The sequence below is a fragment of the Lepidochelys olivacea genome (assembly GCF_965140295.1).
Source record: "Lepidochelys olivacea isolate rLepOli2 genome assembly, chromosome: 8".
NCBI lineage: Eukaryota > Metazoa > Chordata > Testudines > Cheloniidae > Lepidochelys > Lepidochelys olivacea.
The window spans coordinates 20976220-20995108 of NC_140418.1; the positions used below are offsets into that span (position 1 = coordinate 20976220).

The following is an 18889-nucleotide window of genomic DNA, read 5'->3' on the forward strand; positions in this document are numbered from 1 at the left end:
AAGTTGAGATGTGGGAGAGGAGAAAGAAAGGAATTCCACATATGACAGAAATGTACCAATAGGTCCTTGGGCATAGACAGATGGTCTATGCAGCAAAACAAGAGATGCTGTTCACAGAACATGTAAGATGCATTTAGGAAATACATGTGGGGAGGCTCTCTGATGTTGTGTATGTGGTTTAAACTAGTCGACATTAAGGCTACGTCTACATGCAAAAAGGTTTGCTAGTATAACCATATCGGTGTAACTATACCAGGAAACCTGCCTAGCATGGACATTGCTTATCCCAGCAAAAAAAGTGCTTTTTCTGGTAGAGTTAATACTGCTATCCTGAGCAAAATGAGAATGTCTGTGCTGGTGTAGCTTATGCCACTATAACTGCATCTACACTAGGGTTTTTGCTGGACAGAAATGTTGTTGTTCTTTGAAAAAAGACCCTCTTAATCAACATTACTATTCCAGCAAAAGTTTCTAATGTAGACCTGCCCTAACTAGTATTTCCTAAAAAACGTGCTGAGCGCGTACGGATGACATGTTGGACCTCTTAACTCTTTGTGCTTGTCTTGTGTAGAAGGATGAATTGGAATCAGTCCACCTAGATTGCTCATTTTAACGTTAACAGCTGGTTGTTGAGGTGTCTTGCCAAAGAATGGTTTCTGTTTCCTGGCTGTGGTTAATCTTCAAAAGGATAGGCATTAGTAATTAATGGGTGTCTTTGTCACTAGAAACCAGCTAGTAAAGTAAACTCAGGAATCCTAAATAGAAACCAGAGACAACCAAGGTAAATCCAAAATGAAAGCCTTGGGAAAGGACGGGATAGAAGCGCTAGCAAGTCTTCCCAGTTTTAAGCTTTTCAGAGAGTGGTATAGATCTTCACATGCACATTACAGTTCAAATATTGGGCTCTCTCCATCAGTTTTCTGTGAAGATGTGAATTATTAAATATGTTATCGAAAGGTCAGCTAATTTTCCAGGATACAGCCCTTAACCAACTCCATAGTGATAACCAGCTCCACGTGCAGGTAACTATTAACTATTCATACATTGCCCTTCTATGGTACGCTGTTTGGAGGCAGGAAGAATTTTGGAAAATCTTTTTGAGGTCCAGCTTTTCTCATCTAAAGGGATGAATGAAAGCTAAGGTATGGACTGGTTGAGAATTTGAAAGTGGAAGGCAGCTTGGGTGAGTGTGATCATGAAGTGATGAGTTCATGATTCTAAGGAATGCTAGGAGGGAGAACAGCAAAATAAAGACAACGAATTTCAAGAAGGTGGACTTGAGCAAAATCAAGGAGTTGGTAGATAAGATCCCATGGGAAGCAAGTCTAAGGGGGAAAAAGACAGTTGACAGTTTTTCAAAGAAACATTAAGGGCACAAGAGCAAACTATCCCACTGCATAGGAAAGACAGGAAGTAAGGCAAGAAACCACCCGGGCTTAACCAGGAGATCTTCAATGATCGAAAAATCAAAAAAAGAGTCCTACAAAAAGTGGAAACTAGGTGAAATTAAGAAGGATGAATATAAACAAATAACACAAGTATGTAGGGACAAAATTAGAAAGTCCAAGGCACAAAATGAGATCAAACTAGCTAGACACATAAAGGGTAACTAGAAAACATTCTACAAATATATTAGAAGGGAAGACCAAGGAGAGAGTAGGACTGTTACTCAATGAAGGGGGAAAACCGATAACAGAAAATGCGGAAATGGCAGAGGTGCTTAATGACTTCTTTGTTTCAGTTTTCACCAAGAAGGTTGGTGATGATTGGATGTCTAACATAGTGAATACCAGTGAAAATGAGGTAGGATCAGAAGAGGCTAAAATAGGGAAAGAACAAGTTAAAAATCACTTAGAAAAATTAGATGTCTTCAAGTCACCAGTGCCTGATGAAATGCATCCTAGAATACTCAAGGAGCTGAGTGAGGAGATAACTGAGCCATTGGCGATTATTTTTGAAAAGTCACAGAAGACAGGAGAGATTCCAGATGACTGGAAAAAGCCAAATACAGTGCCAGTCTATAAAAAAGGGAAATAAGGACAACTTGGGGAATTACAGACTAGTCTGCTTAATTATTTGCTCCATTATCTTTCCGGGTACAGAAGTTAAGCTATCAGTTTGCAAACATCTAGAAGATAAGGTGATAAGTAACAGTCAGCATAGATTTGTCAAGAACAAATCATGTCAAACCAACCTGATACCCTTCTTTGACAGGTTAACAAGCCTTTTGGATGGGGGAAAGCGGTAGATGTGGTATATCTTGACTTTAGTAAAGCTTTTGATACTGTCTCGCATGACCTTCTCATAAACAAACTAGGGAAATGCAACCTAGGGAGCTACTATAAGGTGGGTGCATAACTGGTTGGAAAACTGTTCCCAGAGCGTAGTTATCAGTGGTTCACAGTCACGCTGGAAGGACATAACAAGTGGGACTCCGCAGGGATCAGTTCTGGGTCTGGTTCTGTTCAATAGCTTCTTCAGTGATTTAGATAATGGCATAGAGAGTACATGTATAAAGTTTGTGGATGATATCAAGTTGGGATGAGGTTGCAAGTACTATGGAGGAGAGGATTAAAATTCAAAATGATCTGGACAAACTGGATAAATGGTCTGAAGTAAATAGGATGAAATTCAATATGGACAAATGCAAAGTAATCCATTTAGGAAGGACCAATCAGTTGCACACATACAAAATGGGAAATGACTGCCTAGGAAGGAGTGCTGCGGAAAGGGATCTGGGGGTCATAGTGGACCACAAGCTAAATATGAGTCAACAGTGTAATACTGTTGCAAAAAAAGCAAACATCATTCTGGGATGTATTAGCAGGAGTGTTGTAAGCAAGACATGAGAAGTAATACTTCCGCTCTACTCCTAGCTGATTAGGCCTCAGCTGGAGTATTGTGTCCAATTCTAGGTGCCACAGATCAGGAAAGATGTGGATAAATTGGAGAGAGTCCAGAGAAGAGCAACAAAAATGATTAAAGGTTTAGAAAACGTGACCTATCAGGGAAGATTGAAAAAAAAATGGCTTTGGTTAGTCTGGAAAAGAGAAGACTGAGAGGGGACATAGTATGAAAAGGTCGTTACAAGGAGGAGGGAGAAAAAATGTTTTTCTTAACCTCTGAGGATAGGAGAAGACGCAATGGGCTTAAATTGCAGCAAGGGTGGTTTAAGTTGGACTTTAGGAAAAACTTCCTGTCAGGGTGGTTAAGCACTGGAATAAATTGCCTAGGGAGGTTGTGGAGTCTCCATCTTTGGAGGTTTTTAATAGCAAGTTAGACAAACACCTGTCACGAATGGTCTAGACCAGGGGTGGGGAAACTACAGCCCGTGGGCCGGATCTGGCCCCTCAGGGCTTTTGATCCGGCCAGTGGGATTGCCACCCCCATGGCACCGCGCTGCTCCTGGAAGCAGCCGGCACCACGTCCCTACGGCCCCTGTGGGGAACCACGGCCAATGGGAGGGCCCCCCCCCCCCCCTCAGTGGCCGCAGGGATGTGGTGCCGGCCGCTTCTGGGAGCAGTGCAACGCCAGGGCAGGCAGGGCGCCCGCCTTAGTGGCGCAGCGCTGCTGCCAGCCCGGATTAAGCAGTGCCGGGCTGGAGCCCACACCCCAAACCCCTCTTGCACCCCAGCCCCCTGCCCTGAGCCCCCTGCCACACCCCACATCCTTCCTGAACCTCGATCCCCTGCCCTGAGCCCCCTGCCGCACCCCAACCCACTGCCCTGATCTCCCTCCTGCACCCCAAGCCCCCTGCCGCCCCACATCCCTCCCTGCACCCCAACCCCCTGCCCTGAGTCCCCTCGTACACACTGCACCCCTCTTCTGCCCCAATCCCTTGCCTTGAGCCCCTTCCTGCACACTGCACCCCTTCCCACACCCCAACCCCCTGCCCCAGTCCTACATTCATAGTTCTGCATACAATTTCCCCACCCAGATGTGGCCCTGGGGCCAGAAAGTTTGCCCACCCCTGGTCTAGACAATACTTAGTCCTGCCATGAGTGCAGGGGACTGGACTATATGACCTCTCAAAGTCCCTTCTAGTCCTATGATTCTGTGACTTACTACATGTCTCTCCGCTGCCATTAGTTCCTTTTTGTATCTGTAACTAGCTTCTGTTAAGTGTATTAGTGCACAGGGGTTTCTGTGAAATTTGCTGGTTAATTTGTAGTGCATTGCTATCAACTCATTCAAATGAGTTCCCATTTACAGACTTGTTTCTAATGGTAAGTGCACTGAATTAGATTTTAGACTGTAAGCTCTTTAGGCAGGGACCTGGTGCTCTTGCCTCTCAGTAAAATGCCTTGGACACATCTGGCTTTTATAGAAAGAACACAGTGTGGTGCTTGTAATTTAATGGTGTGAACTCTCTGTGGAGTATGAACTGCCAGGTGATTTAAAAAAGTAATTGGCCAATCATGGCAAATAAATCCCTTTCCTGCTAAAAAGGGATGTTTGAGTGTGGATGTTGGCTAATGCAATGCAGATTTTAAAAAGTTATTAGATACGTTCAGTGTAATTCTCTTCAACTGCCACCAGGGAAATAGTAAATGGGCTTAATGTAGAAGAAGAAATGCGGGGACAGGAAAGAGATGCATGCCTGCTACTGAGAAACGCCTGTCTGTGCCTAACACACTGGAGAAGGTCAGGGAAAGTCAATCTCTCCACCTTAATTCTATCAAAAGCAGGAGACTGCTAGAAATGATCAACTGAGCAGAGCTTTGTCACTGCTGCTAAATTGCCCATCTGTTACACACAACCCTTAAATTAAAAATAATAATTTGAAAGAGTATGTGGAGGAAGAAACCTCATCACAGGCTCTTTTTGTTCAGATCAGTTCTTCTATATGTTCTGCATCTCCTTGTCAGCATATGCTGCTTCCTGTCTATCCTTCTGCTCCCACATGCATGCTTCTCTGGTGGAGAATGCCAGCATCACAAAATTGGAATGAAAGACATTTGGTGCCACTTGTTTCGAACAGGCAGAAACACACAGGGTGTTCATCCCTTGGTCTATATTTTATTGTAGCTGCAATCACAAGAGACTCTAAGCTGTGAACATATAATTAAAAATCTTGTCTGGTAATAAAATCCTGCTCAGTGCAAAAAACAACCCCTCACACACACCCCCGTCCTATTTTCTACATGTGATTTGTAGGTTTATTTTCCCAATAAAACCTAAACAAGGCAAATAAGTGACTTTGAATTAAAGTTTGAGCCCATCTCTTAGTGTGGAAGCTGGGGTTTTCAGACATCTGTTTGTATTACTTCATTGGAGGTTTATATGGTCTCTGATCGCATAAATACAAAGAAGTGGGCTGTCTTACATTAAAACAGGAATTTAATAAGAAAGAAGGATCTGTACTTTGAGAGATAACAGCTTGTGCCTTTCTGGTAAGACATTTTGAAGCTGTTAACTTAAAACATACACTGTTCAAACCAGGTACGGCACTCCATTCTCTAGCTGGTATATCCCTCCACCTATTCTTACTGCAGACAGCTTTCTTCAAGGAATGCACTATTTGCGCCTGAAATTTTATCCATACATGTGTTCTGCTGACAACAAAGAGTCTGATTTTAAGTTTAAATGGTGGTTTTCCCTCACCTCACCTAGCTATAAAGTATTTATTACTATTCATACAAACATAAAGGAGCCAACTAATACGCTTTAGAGAGCGATACACACAAAAAATGTAAACCAGTAGCTAAACCGCTTACAGCCCCCCAAAATCTCCCCCTTGCCCACAAAACTTGACCCCTGTTAAGCTGCTCCTTCCACAGCAGTAAATAAATAGACCTTTCGGTTTGCCTAGAGGCTCAAGAGACATGGGTTATTTTGGACCAAAGTGAAGGAGCAGGAGTTAGATTGGTTCTGGTGCTGGCCTGTTTAAATTGATGGGGTCCCAGTTTGTACAATCCCACAGATCGTGACTGTTTGGGATAAATTTTTGCAAACTGTGTGTGGATTTAGCCACGTGGCTTCCGCTGCTGTCCAAGGCAGACTCAACCGTTGTCTGCCCTGTTGACAGCATAGTACATTTCAAATGAAGGTGTGCTGCTGATGTAGTTCACATGCCTAGCCTCTCTCTGCCTCAGCCGCATGCTTGTATACCTACACAACACACACTGTAGTAGTCTTGATTGATCGATCTTCCCTTTCCCTTCCCACACATAGAGGCTGTCAGTTCCGAATCAGTTGCACTGCAGCTGTTTGATTCAGTCCCACCTCCAAAATCCCTTCATCCTTAAATCTTTTACAGGAAAAGAACTCTTTGTAAATCATGAGGTAACCCGGCAAGTGGGAAAGATGTATTTTTTTTCCCATTAATTTAACTATTAACAGTTATTCATGTCTCTTCACCACTGCCTCCCGGATTCCTTACATATTGTTTCTGAAAAACTCAGTGGGATTTTAGCCTTTGTATACATAAAGAATAAGATGATTGAAGACCTGGTCACAGCTTTATTTAGCTTTCTCCACTGTGTGTTCCTCCCAAAGCATTTTCCCCTGTCTTTGCCAGAACACTGTTTAGACTGTGTGTAAATATGAAATAACTAAGTTTTAAAATCCTGTGCCATGTTGGGAGCCAGGCCTCTGGAAGGAACATCTTCCTAGAGGCCTCATTTCCCCTTCTACTGTGGGTTTTGTGGCTCTCTAAAGACCTATCAAAAGCCTTGCATTGTGAAGTAGGATGCTTATCTGGTTATCCATCCCAGTTGTTTGGACTGAAATAGTACTATGGCTTTAAAAAAAGAATAGGCTGGATTCTTTCATGGGCTCTGACTACACAGCAGTTGTAATTAGTAGAAAGCAGCTAGAACCACTGTGAAGAGTGAAGCGTCTGCCGCAAATTTAACAATGGCAAAGGCAAATAGCAGGGTCCTTCCATTCAGTGTAGCACTTTCTTGGAAGAGTTTAAAGCCCAAATGGACGGGAGTGCACTCTGTTCAGCTCCTGTAGTGTTACTTTGGACTCAGATGCTGTTCTTGCCATTCATTTGTGACTTTTTTCTACCTTCACAAGTCCGTCTCGATCTCTCAGCAGTTTAGCGGCTAATATTGAAAGTTCTGTTGCTTTTTACTGCGTGCACAGAATACAAAGAAGATAGGGCTGTTCTTGTCTCAAGGATCTTACAACCAAGCTTAGACAAACACAGTACAGTTCCACCATAAAATCATATAGTGCATACACACAAATCCATGCAGGGATCTGACAGTGCGGCTCCTGGGTGTGTCTCATGAATTGGGCTCTGTCCAAATATGCTTTTTGGGGGTGGAAAAGAAATTAAGAGAAATTGTATAACAATATGAATTCATCATGGGCACTGAGTTTTATAGAGTTTCCATAGAACAATAGAAACGCAAGCCATGCTAAATTACAACTCTTATTTTTTAAGTCTTTTCTTTGTTTTAGTGGCTGTTCTCCTGGTGCAGTGTAGTGACGGTTTGTGTCTGTAGGGGATGGGCTGGATTTCCTGTGTCCAATGGACAACAAAATTCTTTCCCTGTTCCTATTCCTGTCTGTGCTGGAAGCTATGTACCGGTAGACTCATTGGAATGGTGTGCAAGCTACAGCACTCTTTCCATGGGCCCCTGCATCTCAATGATGGAGCAAAATTAAAACTGCTGCTGTGAGGATATTAATAGGGAATGCATTTCATTCTCCAATTGCATTAAAACCCGTTCACATTGGAATGACATGATCACTAGTTATAAGTCCCCTGTGCACATAACTTACTACAGTTGGTCAGAATAAAGGTGCTTTGCTAGAATACAAGACTCTACTAGGGAGTAATGGGAGTTACTCTGAGGCAAAAGAACAGACTATTTAAATGTTAATGAGTTCACCAGAATTCTGTGTTCCTACCTTTATTCTAACTCCTTGCAAAATCCGTGTAACTATTTGCTCTTTCAGACCAAATACTTCAGTGCAAACTTTATTTTTTAAAATAAATCAAAACATAAAGCATCGGTTTGAGAAATAATCAGTTGATAGTATTGGTACCAACAACCCTACAATATTAGCTTAGCTTATTTGCTCTAGAAGGAAAGGAAAGTTTATAAGCCAGAGCTAAGGGATGGCTACAAATGGCAAGGAGGAAAGTAATTTTTAAATCTGTGAAAAATAGTGCAACTATGACAATTTTTAATATCGTCAAGTGACTGACTGAGAACCTGAGCATTAATAGTTAGAATTTATTCAGTGTCCTGAATGTTTATCCCTGACTGTTAACTTTCTATCCCAGCAGCCATTGGGACTGGTACATGGAACTGATGAAAGATACAATAGCGATTTATTCCTGTTTTGCACAGTTCAAACCTTTGATCACTACTAAAAACTGCCTCTTTGACTTCAAGTTTAGGAAGAGAGAATACAACAGAAAAAAACCCAACCCTCTCCCTAAATTAGTATGAACTTAAACCAATTACAACAGTTTAGTAAAAACATACATGATGATGACTTTTCTATATCACATCAACTAAGAAACTTACTGATGCATAGGTTTGCTATGCTGGCCTTGTATGAAAACTAATATGCCTTGTATATACAGCATATTAATGAGCACATAGTCCAAAATTGCTGACCAGATTTATTTATAGTAAGGTTAGCTGGTTGATTATTGTTAAGACGTTTTTCTTTAGCCAGTAGCCAAAGGTTTCACTTTCTTCCATTTTTGCATCCCTTATTTCATTACTTTCAAAACCCAGCAGACAGGCCATCTTTCAAAGCATTCTAGTTCATGAGCTCGTGAGCACGGCCTTCTGAAACAACACAAGCCAACGGACATGGGTGTCAACAAAACATGATAGATGATGACAAACTGAGCACTTTCCAAGGCTTCCATCTATCATGCAGCTGCTTTCATCACTTGAACACAAAGAGACTCAAGAAGGCGTTATCGCGTGGACTCTGTCTTTTCTCCATCTTGCTCTCTGCCTCATTGATTCCAAGAATTGCCCATTAAAACAAACTCATTGACCATACTGAGTGGGTGAGTTTTTTCCATGTGTTTCCACTGAGTTCAATTTGTGCGTATTTATATTACAGTAGCACCCTGAGGCCCCATTGTACGAGGCACTGTGCAAACACATAGGGAGAGGTAGTGTCTGCCCCAAAGAGCTTTCAGTCGGAACAGACTGGACAGACAAAAGGTGGGAGGGGAAATAGGAGGCAAGAGTAGGTGACGTCATGGAAGCAGGAGTAGAACTCACTCCTTCTGGTTCTCAGTTCTTTGCCATGTTCCGAAACTGTTCTGCCTCTCCCCGTGGTCTGTCCCTTATTTTGGAAATCCAGCCTTCCCACCTCAAAATTCTATGCTGGCTCACATTTTTTCCTTAACAACTGAACACGTGGTTTTTTTTGTTGTTACCTCAGCTATGCAAAGCAATAACAAAAGTTTGTCGAGTGAAGAATTTTCTCATCAGCTTCAGGACCAGGAAATACCAATCAGCTGCTTTGAGTTTAAATGATATTTCACTTTCAGGTGAAAAAAATGAAGTTGTTGCATTAAAAAAGTTATCTTGAAGAGTAGCTGGGGTTAGGGGCAAAACATTTTGAGCTCAGAGTTGATTTTGAGGACTGGGGCAGAAGCAGAGGAAAACTATCCAGTGTATTCTGCTGGTTATGCATGAAGACAAAGGGGTGTTGAGATCCAAGAGAGCAACAGAAAAACATAGGCTCTGAAGAATAAAGAAATGATGATAGACCTGTCAACATTATCCCAAATTATACAAGGCTCTGATTATTTTTGGAACGGTTTGAAGGTGTGTTTGCAGGTTTTCAAACTGGGAGGATGAAAATAACCCTAAAAATATGCAGCCATGCATTGACATCAAGACAAGAGGTTGGTCCAGTGTGCATGTTAATGCAGAGTTCATCTATAGGTGTGTTAATTCATTTCTGAATAATCTCTCATGCAAGGGAACTGCATAATGCCAGCTCTGTATTCATTTTCTGTCTTTCAGCTGCTGATGCTCTTGTGATCAAGGAATGTTCAGTTAACCATGATAACTTGGGCCTGGGGTTATTTTCCTTTCAAGGCAGCCATTCTTTTGTGTATTGTTTTTTAATGATGTAGCTAAACTGTGCATTTGTATGAGCGCCTCACTGCAGAAAAATTGTTTTAATTTTAGAGGAACAGCCATATACAAGTTTGTTACTTGTGGACACATCTGGAGGTAGGAGACTTGACTGGTGTTGAAAAATAGCGAGTTACAAGAGAAACTGCTAAAATATGCTTAATTGGTGGTATTCCCCAGAAGTAGTTTTGCAACCATTGCCATTAGCAAATAGTCTTATTTGCAAGGAGGAGAAACTTTTGGGAAGACCAAGAAAAAATTGTTGTTGGCCTTTGACTTGAAGTAAGGTCATGTCTACAGTCGCGAGCCTACAGCGGCACAGTTGTACCAATGCAGCTGTGCCGCTGTAAGATCTCTTGTGTAGCCGCTCTGTGCCAGTGGGAGAGAGCTCTCCCATCAGCATAATAAAACCACCTCAACGAGCAGCGTTAGCTATGTCCGTGGAGAAGCTCTCCCGCCGACAGCGCTGTCCACACTACCACTTATGCTGGCAAAACTTATGTTGCTCAGGGGTGTGAAAAAACCCACATCCCTGAGCAACATAAGTTTTGCCGACATAAGTGGTAGTGTAGATGTGGCCTTATGTGTTTGCTGCAAAAAAAAGGAAAAAAAAGGGTACGTTTGTACCGTGAGAGAGAGAACTCAAATTAACGATCTCAATGCACAGGCAGTTTTTGCCTTGATATTGCTTGTTGTGGTCAACCCTGTATTCCCCACCTGGGATTTACCTGGCCTTGTTACATTAAGGTAAAAACTATAGTTCATTGTCTCCTCTAGGATAGCTATCTTGTTGTAAAAATACACCTTTTTTGCAGTGAAGACAAAGCCAGTAAGGGTGCATGTGTGAGAGTGAAATAAGGATTTCAACACAATTGTACTCATTTTCATTAACCTTTGTGCTACGGTAGATGACTTCATCCCCCATTTCTTAAAATTTCATAAAGAAGTTCAGTCCCACAGCAAAAATTTCACATCTTTTGGGTTCCATTATGAACGCAGAAGCAGCCCTTAAAGAGGTCACTTTGTCTTCTCGCATATATATTTATTTGCAAGAGCTGCACAGATTGTTTCCGAAACCACTCAACAGTCCCTCGATCATTTGTGTTGTAGTTTTTGTTACTAATGGGAAACTCGTCCTAGGTCAGTGGCGAGCAGACCCGTCAAGCAAATCATGTCTTTGTTTTTTAGAAGAAATCATGTGAACTTCAGGTGATGCAAACCCACATGAATCGAAGATGAAGAAAACATTCACATGACCCTTTGCTCTCCAATGATCAAGTTATATACAGTTCTAGCTCTTACACTTTCAAAATGACTTACAAATTCAAAACTTCAATTATAATGATATTGCTGTGAGGAGTCCACACTGGCATATGTCAGTTTGCATCTAACCATGACCTTGTAGCTTTTTTATTTTTTCCCTATTCTTTTATTTCTTTTAGTATTCTATGGCCAACATTACCAATGCAAAATCACTGTGTAGACCAATTTTACCCAATTAAAAGTGGCCTGATTTTTTTCCCAAAGATGAACACCCTCAATGGTAGTTGATATCATTAAGGAGCTGCACATCCTTAGCACCTCTAGAAATAAAGCCACACTTATTTAGGTCCCTAAACATAGATTAGGGACCTAACTTTGGGAACTGAAGTTGCAAAAAAAAAAATTGACTTAACCATGTGTTAAATATGTAAAATTAACACTTCCTCAGAGATTGCTGTCATGTTCCCTCTATTTTAAACATCGAAACAGTGCACTAAAAAAAAATGATTGCAGATTGTATCCCTTCGTCTCAAAAGATTATATAATCAAGATTTAATAAATATTTAAATGAAGTTCTACCGCTTTTTATTAGAATGTTTATTTCATTTCCGCTTAGAACAACAATAGACAGCTTCTCTTCCACCCTAACGTAAGTTACAAGATGCATGTACGTACAGCAGCATCACATGTCCTTCATTGGTGAAAATTCTATGGTAGCTGGCATTGCAGGGTTGCTATGTTTTCATTGGACCGCAAAAATAAATCCTGGCAGGATTTAACCATATGGGCGCAAGGAGAGTTTCTGTAATCTAGTTAACTTTTAAGGGGTGCACTAAACATTATTGTATTGTCACAACCTTCCCGTCTGTTGGGGTTTGTAAGGGATCCTGATAGGAGGCCACCTGGCCACCGTAACATATTGTGCCATGCTCTTTGGAAACCACCTTTATTACTGTGAAAGGAAAATGTTCTGACTTTTCTGATAAACCCATTTGATAAAGCTGTGCCCGTAAAGATAAGGTGGTGACGATAGGCATGTTCCTTGTGTAGTAAGTATTAACGGACACATTTCATCCTGAGCATTCGTTCTCTGAGCACAATGGGAAGGCCAAACTTCACTGTCACAATGAGCTGTTAGCCCCTTTAGCACCATTTACCAGGCTGGGCCTTGTTAATAATCCAACCATTCCCTTTCTCCTGTGGTGTGTGTTGTGCTCGTTTCTGTGGATATGCCGCCAGCAATAAGAACCTGCTTTTGATCCATATTCTGCTTGTCTTGCAGTCTCACAGTCAAGGGTGCATGCGTTGGACTTCTCTCAGCTAAGCTCCCTGGGGCAGGGACCAGCTTTGTGTTCTGTGTTTGTACAGCGACTAGCATAAGGGGGTCCTGGTCCATGACTGCAGCTCCGGCAATACAAATAATAATAATAATATCGCAGTAGTGCCTTACACAGCACCTCTGATTTCATTCCACCTCAGCATTAAAGCATGACCTTGGTTACTCTCAATCACTGGCACCCAGCAAGTCTAAGGTTAACTTTGATTTACAGGACCTGCTTCTCCTCTTGCTCACTTTAGTGACTTCTGTGGAATTACTCCAGATGTCCTATATCTGTGTAAGTGAAGGAAGAATCAGGCGTCAGGGCTTCAGGATAGCAGCAAATCATCAGGCCAGCCCTCGTCATTGGTTTGTGTAATGGACAGCAGCAGCTTTTCATAGAACAATACAACCATATGAGTGGTGGTTGTGGTGTGCTAGAATCCCCAGTGTTCTGCATAAATGGGCTAGAAGGGTTTTATTTTTCAGATTAAAACCATGAGAAATACATGGAAATTGCCCAGTGTCTGTCCACACTATGTGTTTGAAATACAAAATGTGTCTTGATTATAATACCTCTCTAAAGGTCAACGTAACTTAAGAAATAAATTTACTCGACTTCTGAAAATAGGCTGAGGTTTTAGATGTGGTATGAGTACATATTGACTTGCTGTAGAGTACATTGGTATCTGTTAGAGAAGTTCAATTTTGCTTTAGCCCAGTTTATATAGCTCTGCAGAATAGGTTCATGGAAATACTGAATTAAAGTCAAATACCGTATCTTGCTGTGTATTTTCAGTGAGAAGTGTCTACCTACAAATTATTTTTTCTTAATTTCAATTTGCTTTGATTTGCCTAGTTTATTTCCATGTTCCCTGAAGCCCTTTGTACTACTGCAAAACCTTCAGAGTGTTCAAGAGACTAATGTTGTAAGTGTCATGATGTTGATTAGTGCAACTGAGAAGAAAGAATGGTAAGCTTTATAATGCGAAGAGGGTGCAGATTGGGTTTTGTGGGCCTTTGGCATACCTTTTTGCATACCTTAATCTATTTTAAGAACGTATGTGTATATTTAAGAATGTACCATTACCATGGTACCTGTGTGCCTCACAGTCTTTATTCATTCTCACAACAGATAGGATGATGCTATTATCCCCACTTTGCAGATGGGGAACGGAGGCACAGAGACTAAAAAGTGACTTGCTCCAGGTCACACGGGAGGTCTCTGGTGGTGCAGGAAACTGAACCTCATTCTTCCAGGTGCTAGGCTAGTGCTCTGAGCACTGGACCAAGCCTTGTTATTTACTCTAAGGCTGTTATTCTAGAATGAAAATGTGAAAGCTGCAATGAGATGCTGCATAGGACCATAACGTAGTTGCAAATGCTGATAGTTTTCCACCAACTCGATGATGTTTCTTGATGTCAGGTATAGAAAGAGGAGGCAAGGGTGGTGTATGTTTTAGAAAAGTAATACAAGGAATGAACTGAGAAAAAACAACAAAAAATGAGCAATACTGGGTGAGCAATGCCTCTTCTGCCTCTCGGGGTAAATGGTGTTTTATTCAAAATGGAACTGACAGGTGTTCATGTTCTGAGAGAATGGCATTTTAAATAAATTATCCATTCATTTCCTCTTGAGAGTTTCGTATTGTGTGGTCACAATGTGCTTTCCTGTTTTTAAAAAACAACTTAAAACAAAAAATAAAACCCTAGCCTACGGCAGGATGGAATGAGAGAAGTGTTTGAAGTGGGTGGATTGCTTTTCCATCCTTTGCACTGACATAACTGACACTCCCCTTTCATTCTGTTGCTGCTTTTGAAAGTTGTGTGATACAAGTACATGTGGAGAAAATACTGTAAGATAACTCACTTACAAAGATGCTGTTCCAGTTCTCAGTTTCTATGAGTGTTTCCTATGTTCACCAACTCTGTGCACTAGGAAAGCTGATGGTAAAGTTTTTGGAAAAACCTGTGGATTTTTGTGGTGCTAGAAAGGAGTAGGTGAACAAAAGTTCTCCTTACCAAAGTAAACCTAAATTGAGGGCAATATACTGTTTTCCCCCTGGATTTTATTTTCAGTCATTTGGAAAATACAGATCAGAGGATTATAGACTATATTTAACATTAGTTTTGAAAATGTTTTTGCCAGCCTCAAGGTGGGGTGGTACCTGTTGAGGCTGATTGCATTGTTGCTCCAAGACACGTTTTGAAGTTGGTAAATGTCCAACTCCAGCTTCATAGTAAGAATGTTAAAGTTATCTGACCGCTGTTGGTAGCTGCATTTGTACACGCTAGCTGCTGGTCTGTGCGTGTTTGTATCTGTGTCCCTCACTTTGCTGAAGAAACCAAAATCACATTCTCGCTGCAACAAAATAGTTTGTTTAGAACATTTGGCACTGCAGGCATGGAGCACCACCCAGGTTACAACAGTTGGATCAGTGCCAGAAGCAGCTGTCTTCTGTATCTGGGCTTTTAAGGAGGAATGAAACAAAAGTTTTCATTGGTGAGTGCAACTTAAAATTCTCAAGGGACTGAGCTGCTGTCCTTGCACAAAATTCCCCTTGGAGCATTGTCTGAGTAAGTATTACAGCATTTGACTTCATAGGAGATTAAAGAATTTGGTACGTCCTATATGCAAGCCAAGAACTCAGCCCGTTTTAAGCGTGGCACTGTGAAAGGTTTATGCTCTGTACACCAATGGGCATAACTGATCATAGATTGCAGCCAGGTGGGCAAGGTGCACACGCACATCGAATGGATTTAAAATAGTATGTGTTGCATTTTTTACTTTCGATCTCATTGAGCGCCTCATCCTTGTCTCACGGATGCTAATGGCAAAACCCCTATTGACTTTAATGGGAAACGTCTTCCCTGGAACACCTGTGTGTGTGTGTGTGTGTCCAGTCCAGTAAATTCACAGGTTTGTAGTAATTGGAGCACAGGGGATCTAACAAGCACTGTTTATAGTGCAGCAGTTGCGACATGCAGCACTACTGAAGAAAGCACAATAACCAGAGACCATTCTGTTTATCTGTTGGTTTTGGGCCTCTGATCTTTAATATTTAGGACTCTCTTCATGAAAATGGCAGGAGCTGAATTGCTCCTGCTGCAGAGTCCTCACGAGCTGTAATCCTGTTTTCTGATGTTCGCTCTTGTCCTTTTTCTTCCATCCAAGCCTTTTGCTTCCCTGGACTGTCAAGTTGGTATTGTATAGAGCCTGGGTTCATTCAAAAAGAGAATGAAAGTACGGGGCTGTCGTGGCAGTGCCCATTATATTTTCACTTGCAAAAAGGTGTCATGATTGCAGATCTCCTGCCAGCTCTTCCAAATTGAGTTTTTTGTATCATCTGATGTTCTCTTGAAAACAAAGGAATCCATTACCGATTGCTTCCCATGACACTCTTCCTGACACCAGGAGAAGACATAGCTTACGCCCAGGGAGGAAACAGCTTGAGGGAAAGTCCAATTAAAAAAAAAAAAAAAGGCACATATGGCAAAATATTTCAAAATCAATGTGTTTGTAGGTTTTATATTTAATATAGCTGGTACTGAACATTCAAACATTTTCCCTTCAATTTCCTTTGTATGTCTGATTTTGTATGAAATATTGGTTACATTTACAACCAGAAGAAAAAGGAGCGGGAGATGGGAAGAATGGATGATCCTGTAGTTCTTCTTTCTTACTATTGTGGTAACACCTGGGAGCCCCAGTCATAGAATCATAGAATATGAGAGTTGGAAGGGACCTCAGGAGGTAGTCCAACCCCCTGCTCAAAGCAGGACCAATCCCCAATTTTTGCCTCAGATCCCTAAATGGCCTCCTCAAGGATTGAACTCACAGCCCTGGGTTTAGCAGGCCAATGCTCAAACCACTGACCTATCCCTCCCCCCCCCCAAGTCATGGACAAGGATCCCACAGTGCTAGGTGCTGTACAAATGCAGAACAAAAAGACAGTCCCTGCCCCAAAAATCTTGCAGTTGAGGCTCAAGACTGGAAGCAAAATTTATGTTCTATTCCCATCTCTGTCCCCGACTCACTGTGTAATATGCACTTAAGAGTTGAACAGGCTCTCATTGAAATCAGTGTAACAATTCCTCAGGACTTAAATGGTGCAGGATCAAGCCCACAAACTTTGGGCCTCCATCCACCTATCTGTAAAATGTGGGTGATTATACTTCCTTACCATGTGGGGGTTCTATGAGGCTAACAAGAAAAATTATTGCTCGTAAAGCACTTAGAGGTTTTCAAATGGGGGAGATGAGGCATAAATACAATGTCTCATGATTGTTTTGTTGTTCTGTGAAAGACACATTGGCTCCTTTATGTGCCAGTCGCATCTGATGTCTGAATCTATATATGGTTTCAAGCAGAGCTTTTAACATTTTGGAAAACCGCTAGGCTGATGTGATACTTCAGATTCTAAATACGTTGGTTTATTTTTCAAAGGGTACAACTCCACTGCCAAGAAATTGTGTGTGTGAGTATCCCATGGAAATCAATACTTTGTGCACCCTCTCCAGGAGCTCTGAGCCTAACAAAGATTATTCCCTAAGGCAGCTGAGGGGCTGGCTATGTGTTAATTGGCGCTCGGTTAGACACTCAGCAAAAGGTACTGCTGTTTCCTAAATGGAATAGGACAAATATAGCAGGAATACGAGAACGTTATTTTTTAAGCTCCCTAAGATGTAAACCAAATTTGCAGGTTGCCAGGAGTCAGATATGTATTAAATTTGCATAAAGTTGGACACCTAACTAACAGAAAGTAGAGCCAGGTACAGCTGGCAGTGCAGCATTTTAAGCCCAGAAACTACAGGTCCCCTCAACGTGCAATGCTCCATTTTAGTGTGAGCATAAAGCCACTCACCTAGTTTCACAAACTGAACCAATGCGGGTTGCTCAGGCTAAATTTGCCTAACAGTGCTGTTATTGTTTCCTTTTGCAGACACAAGTCACCAGGCTCGCTCTGTGTCCAGCAGACCTTACTACACGTTGCCCAACAGCAGCCATGAAAGGCGCTCTGTCCTCACCATCACGGAGCCCCCGCGTTTCCACTCCCAAGCCAAGGGCAAGAACGTCCGTCTGGATGCCCACTCCCGCAAGGCTACCCGGAGAAATAGCTTCTGCAATGGGGTCACTTTCACCAACCGGCCCATCCACCTCTATGAGAAGGTGCGGCTCAAGCTGGTGGCCGTGCACCATGGATGGAGCGGGGCACTTCGCTTTGGCTTCACCATCCATGACCCATCACAAATGAGCTCTGATGACATACCAAAGTATGCCTGCCCCGACTTGGTGACTCGACCTGGATTCTGGGCGAAAGCTTTGCCAGAGAGGTTTGCACTGAGGGACAATATCCTGGGATTCTGGGTCGACCGCCATGGGAGAGTCTTCTATAGTATTAACGATGAGGAGCCAATATTGTTTCACTGTGGTATTAAAGTCTCTGGGCCTCTCTGGGGGCTGATAGATGTCTATGGAATTACCCATGAAGTACAAATACTAGGTGAGTGTACTTTCTCTGCATGGGCTTAAGCGTATGGATCGTGCTTTCTGTAAAGCCCGCTGCATCTTCATGGAGGAAGCAAACATGGCACATCTGACCTGATGCTCCTAAAAACAGGCTTACGCATGAACAATTTGTGACTGGCACTGTGAACATTTCAGTATTGCCAGTAGCAGAGTTCCAGGGAGCTCCTTGATTCTTAGAAGATAGTGATGGGAAAGCTCTCATGAATCCTATACAGTCCATCCCCTTGCCAGTGTAATGTAGCTCCCTAAAGTATATTTTCCAGTACTCTGTCCACTCTGGTTCTAAACCTCTTGAGTAATGGCGTGTCCAACGTTTCTCTTGAGAAGCTCTTCCGCAATCTAATAGATGTCCCTGCTTATGCTATAACATCTAACCCACCCCCCCACCACCCCTCCAGTACCCAGCCTCAATTTCCATTGTGGTAGTTTAATCCCATCATCCGTAGATTTCACAGATTTTAAGGCCAGAAGTGACCATTATGACCACATAATCTGACCTTCTGCATAACACAGGGCAAAGAACCCTACCCTATAATTTCTGCAGCAAGCCCATAGCTTCTGTTTGAGCTATAGCTTCTCTTTTAGAAAGACATCCAGTCTCTAGTTAAAGACTTGAGATAATTCACTGCATCTCTAGGTAAATTGTTCCTATGGTTAATTAACCTGATAGTTAAGATGCACTGTTTTATTTTTAGTCTA

At 42.0% G+C, this 18889-nt stretch overlaps 1 protein-coding gene across 5 annotated transcripts in view; it reads left to right on the forward strand.

Moving 5' to 3' along the window:
- NEURL1B (neuralized E3 ubiquitin protein ligase 1B) overlaps nucleotides 1-18889 on the forward strand; it is a 215681-nt gene that overhangs the window by 183145 nt on the left and 13647 nt on the right. For all 5 annotated transcript variants that reach the window (XM_084636219.1, XM_084636222.1, XM_084636220.1 and 2 more), the window contains one exon: nucleotides 17604-18164. In XM_084636219.1, coding sequence (XP_084492345.1) covers nucleotides 17604-18164 — 561 coding nt within the window. The remainder of the gene's footprint in view (nucleotides 1-17603; nucleotides 18165-18889) is intronic.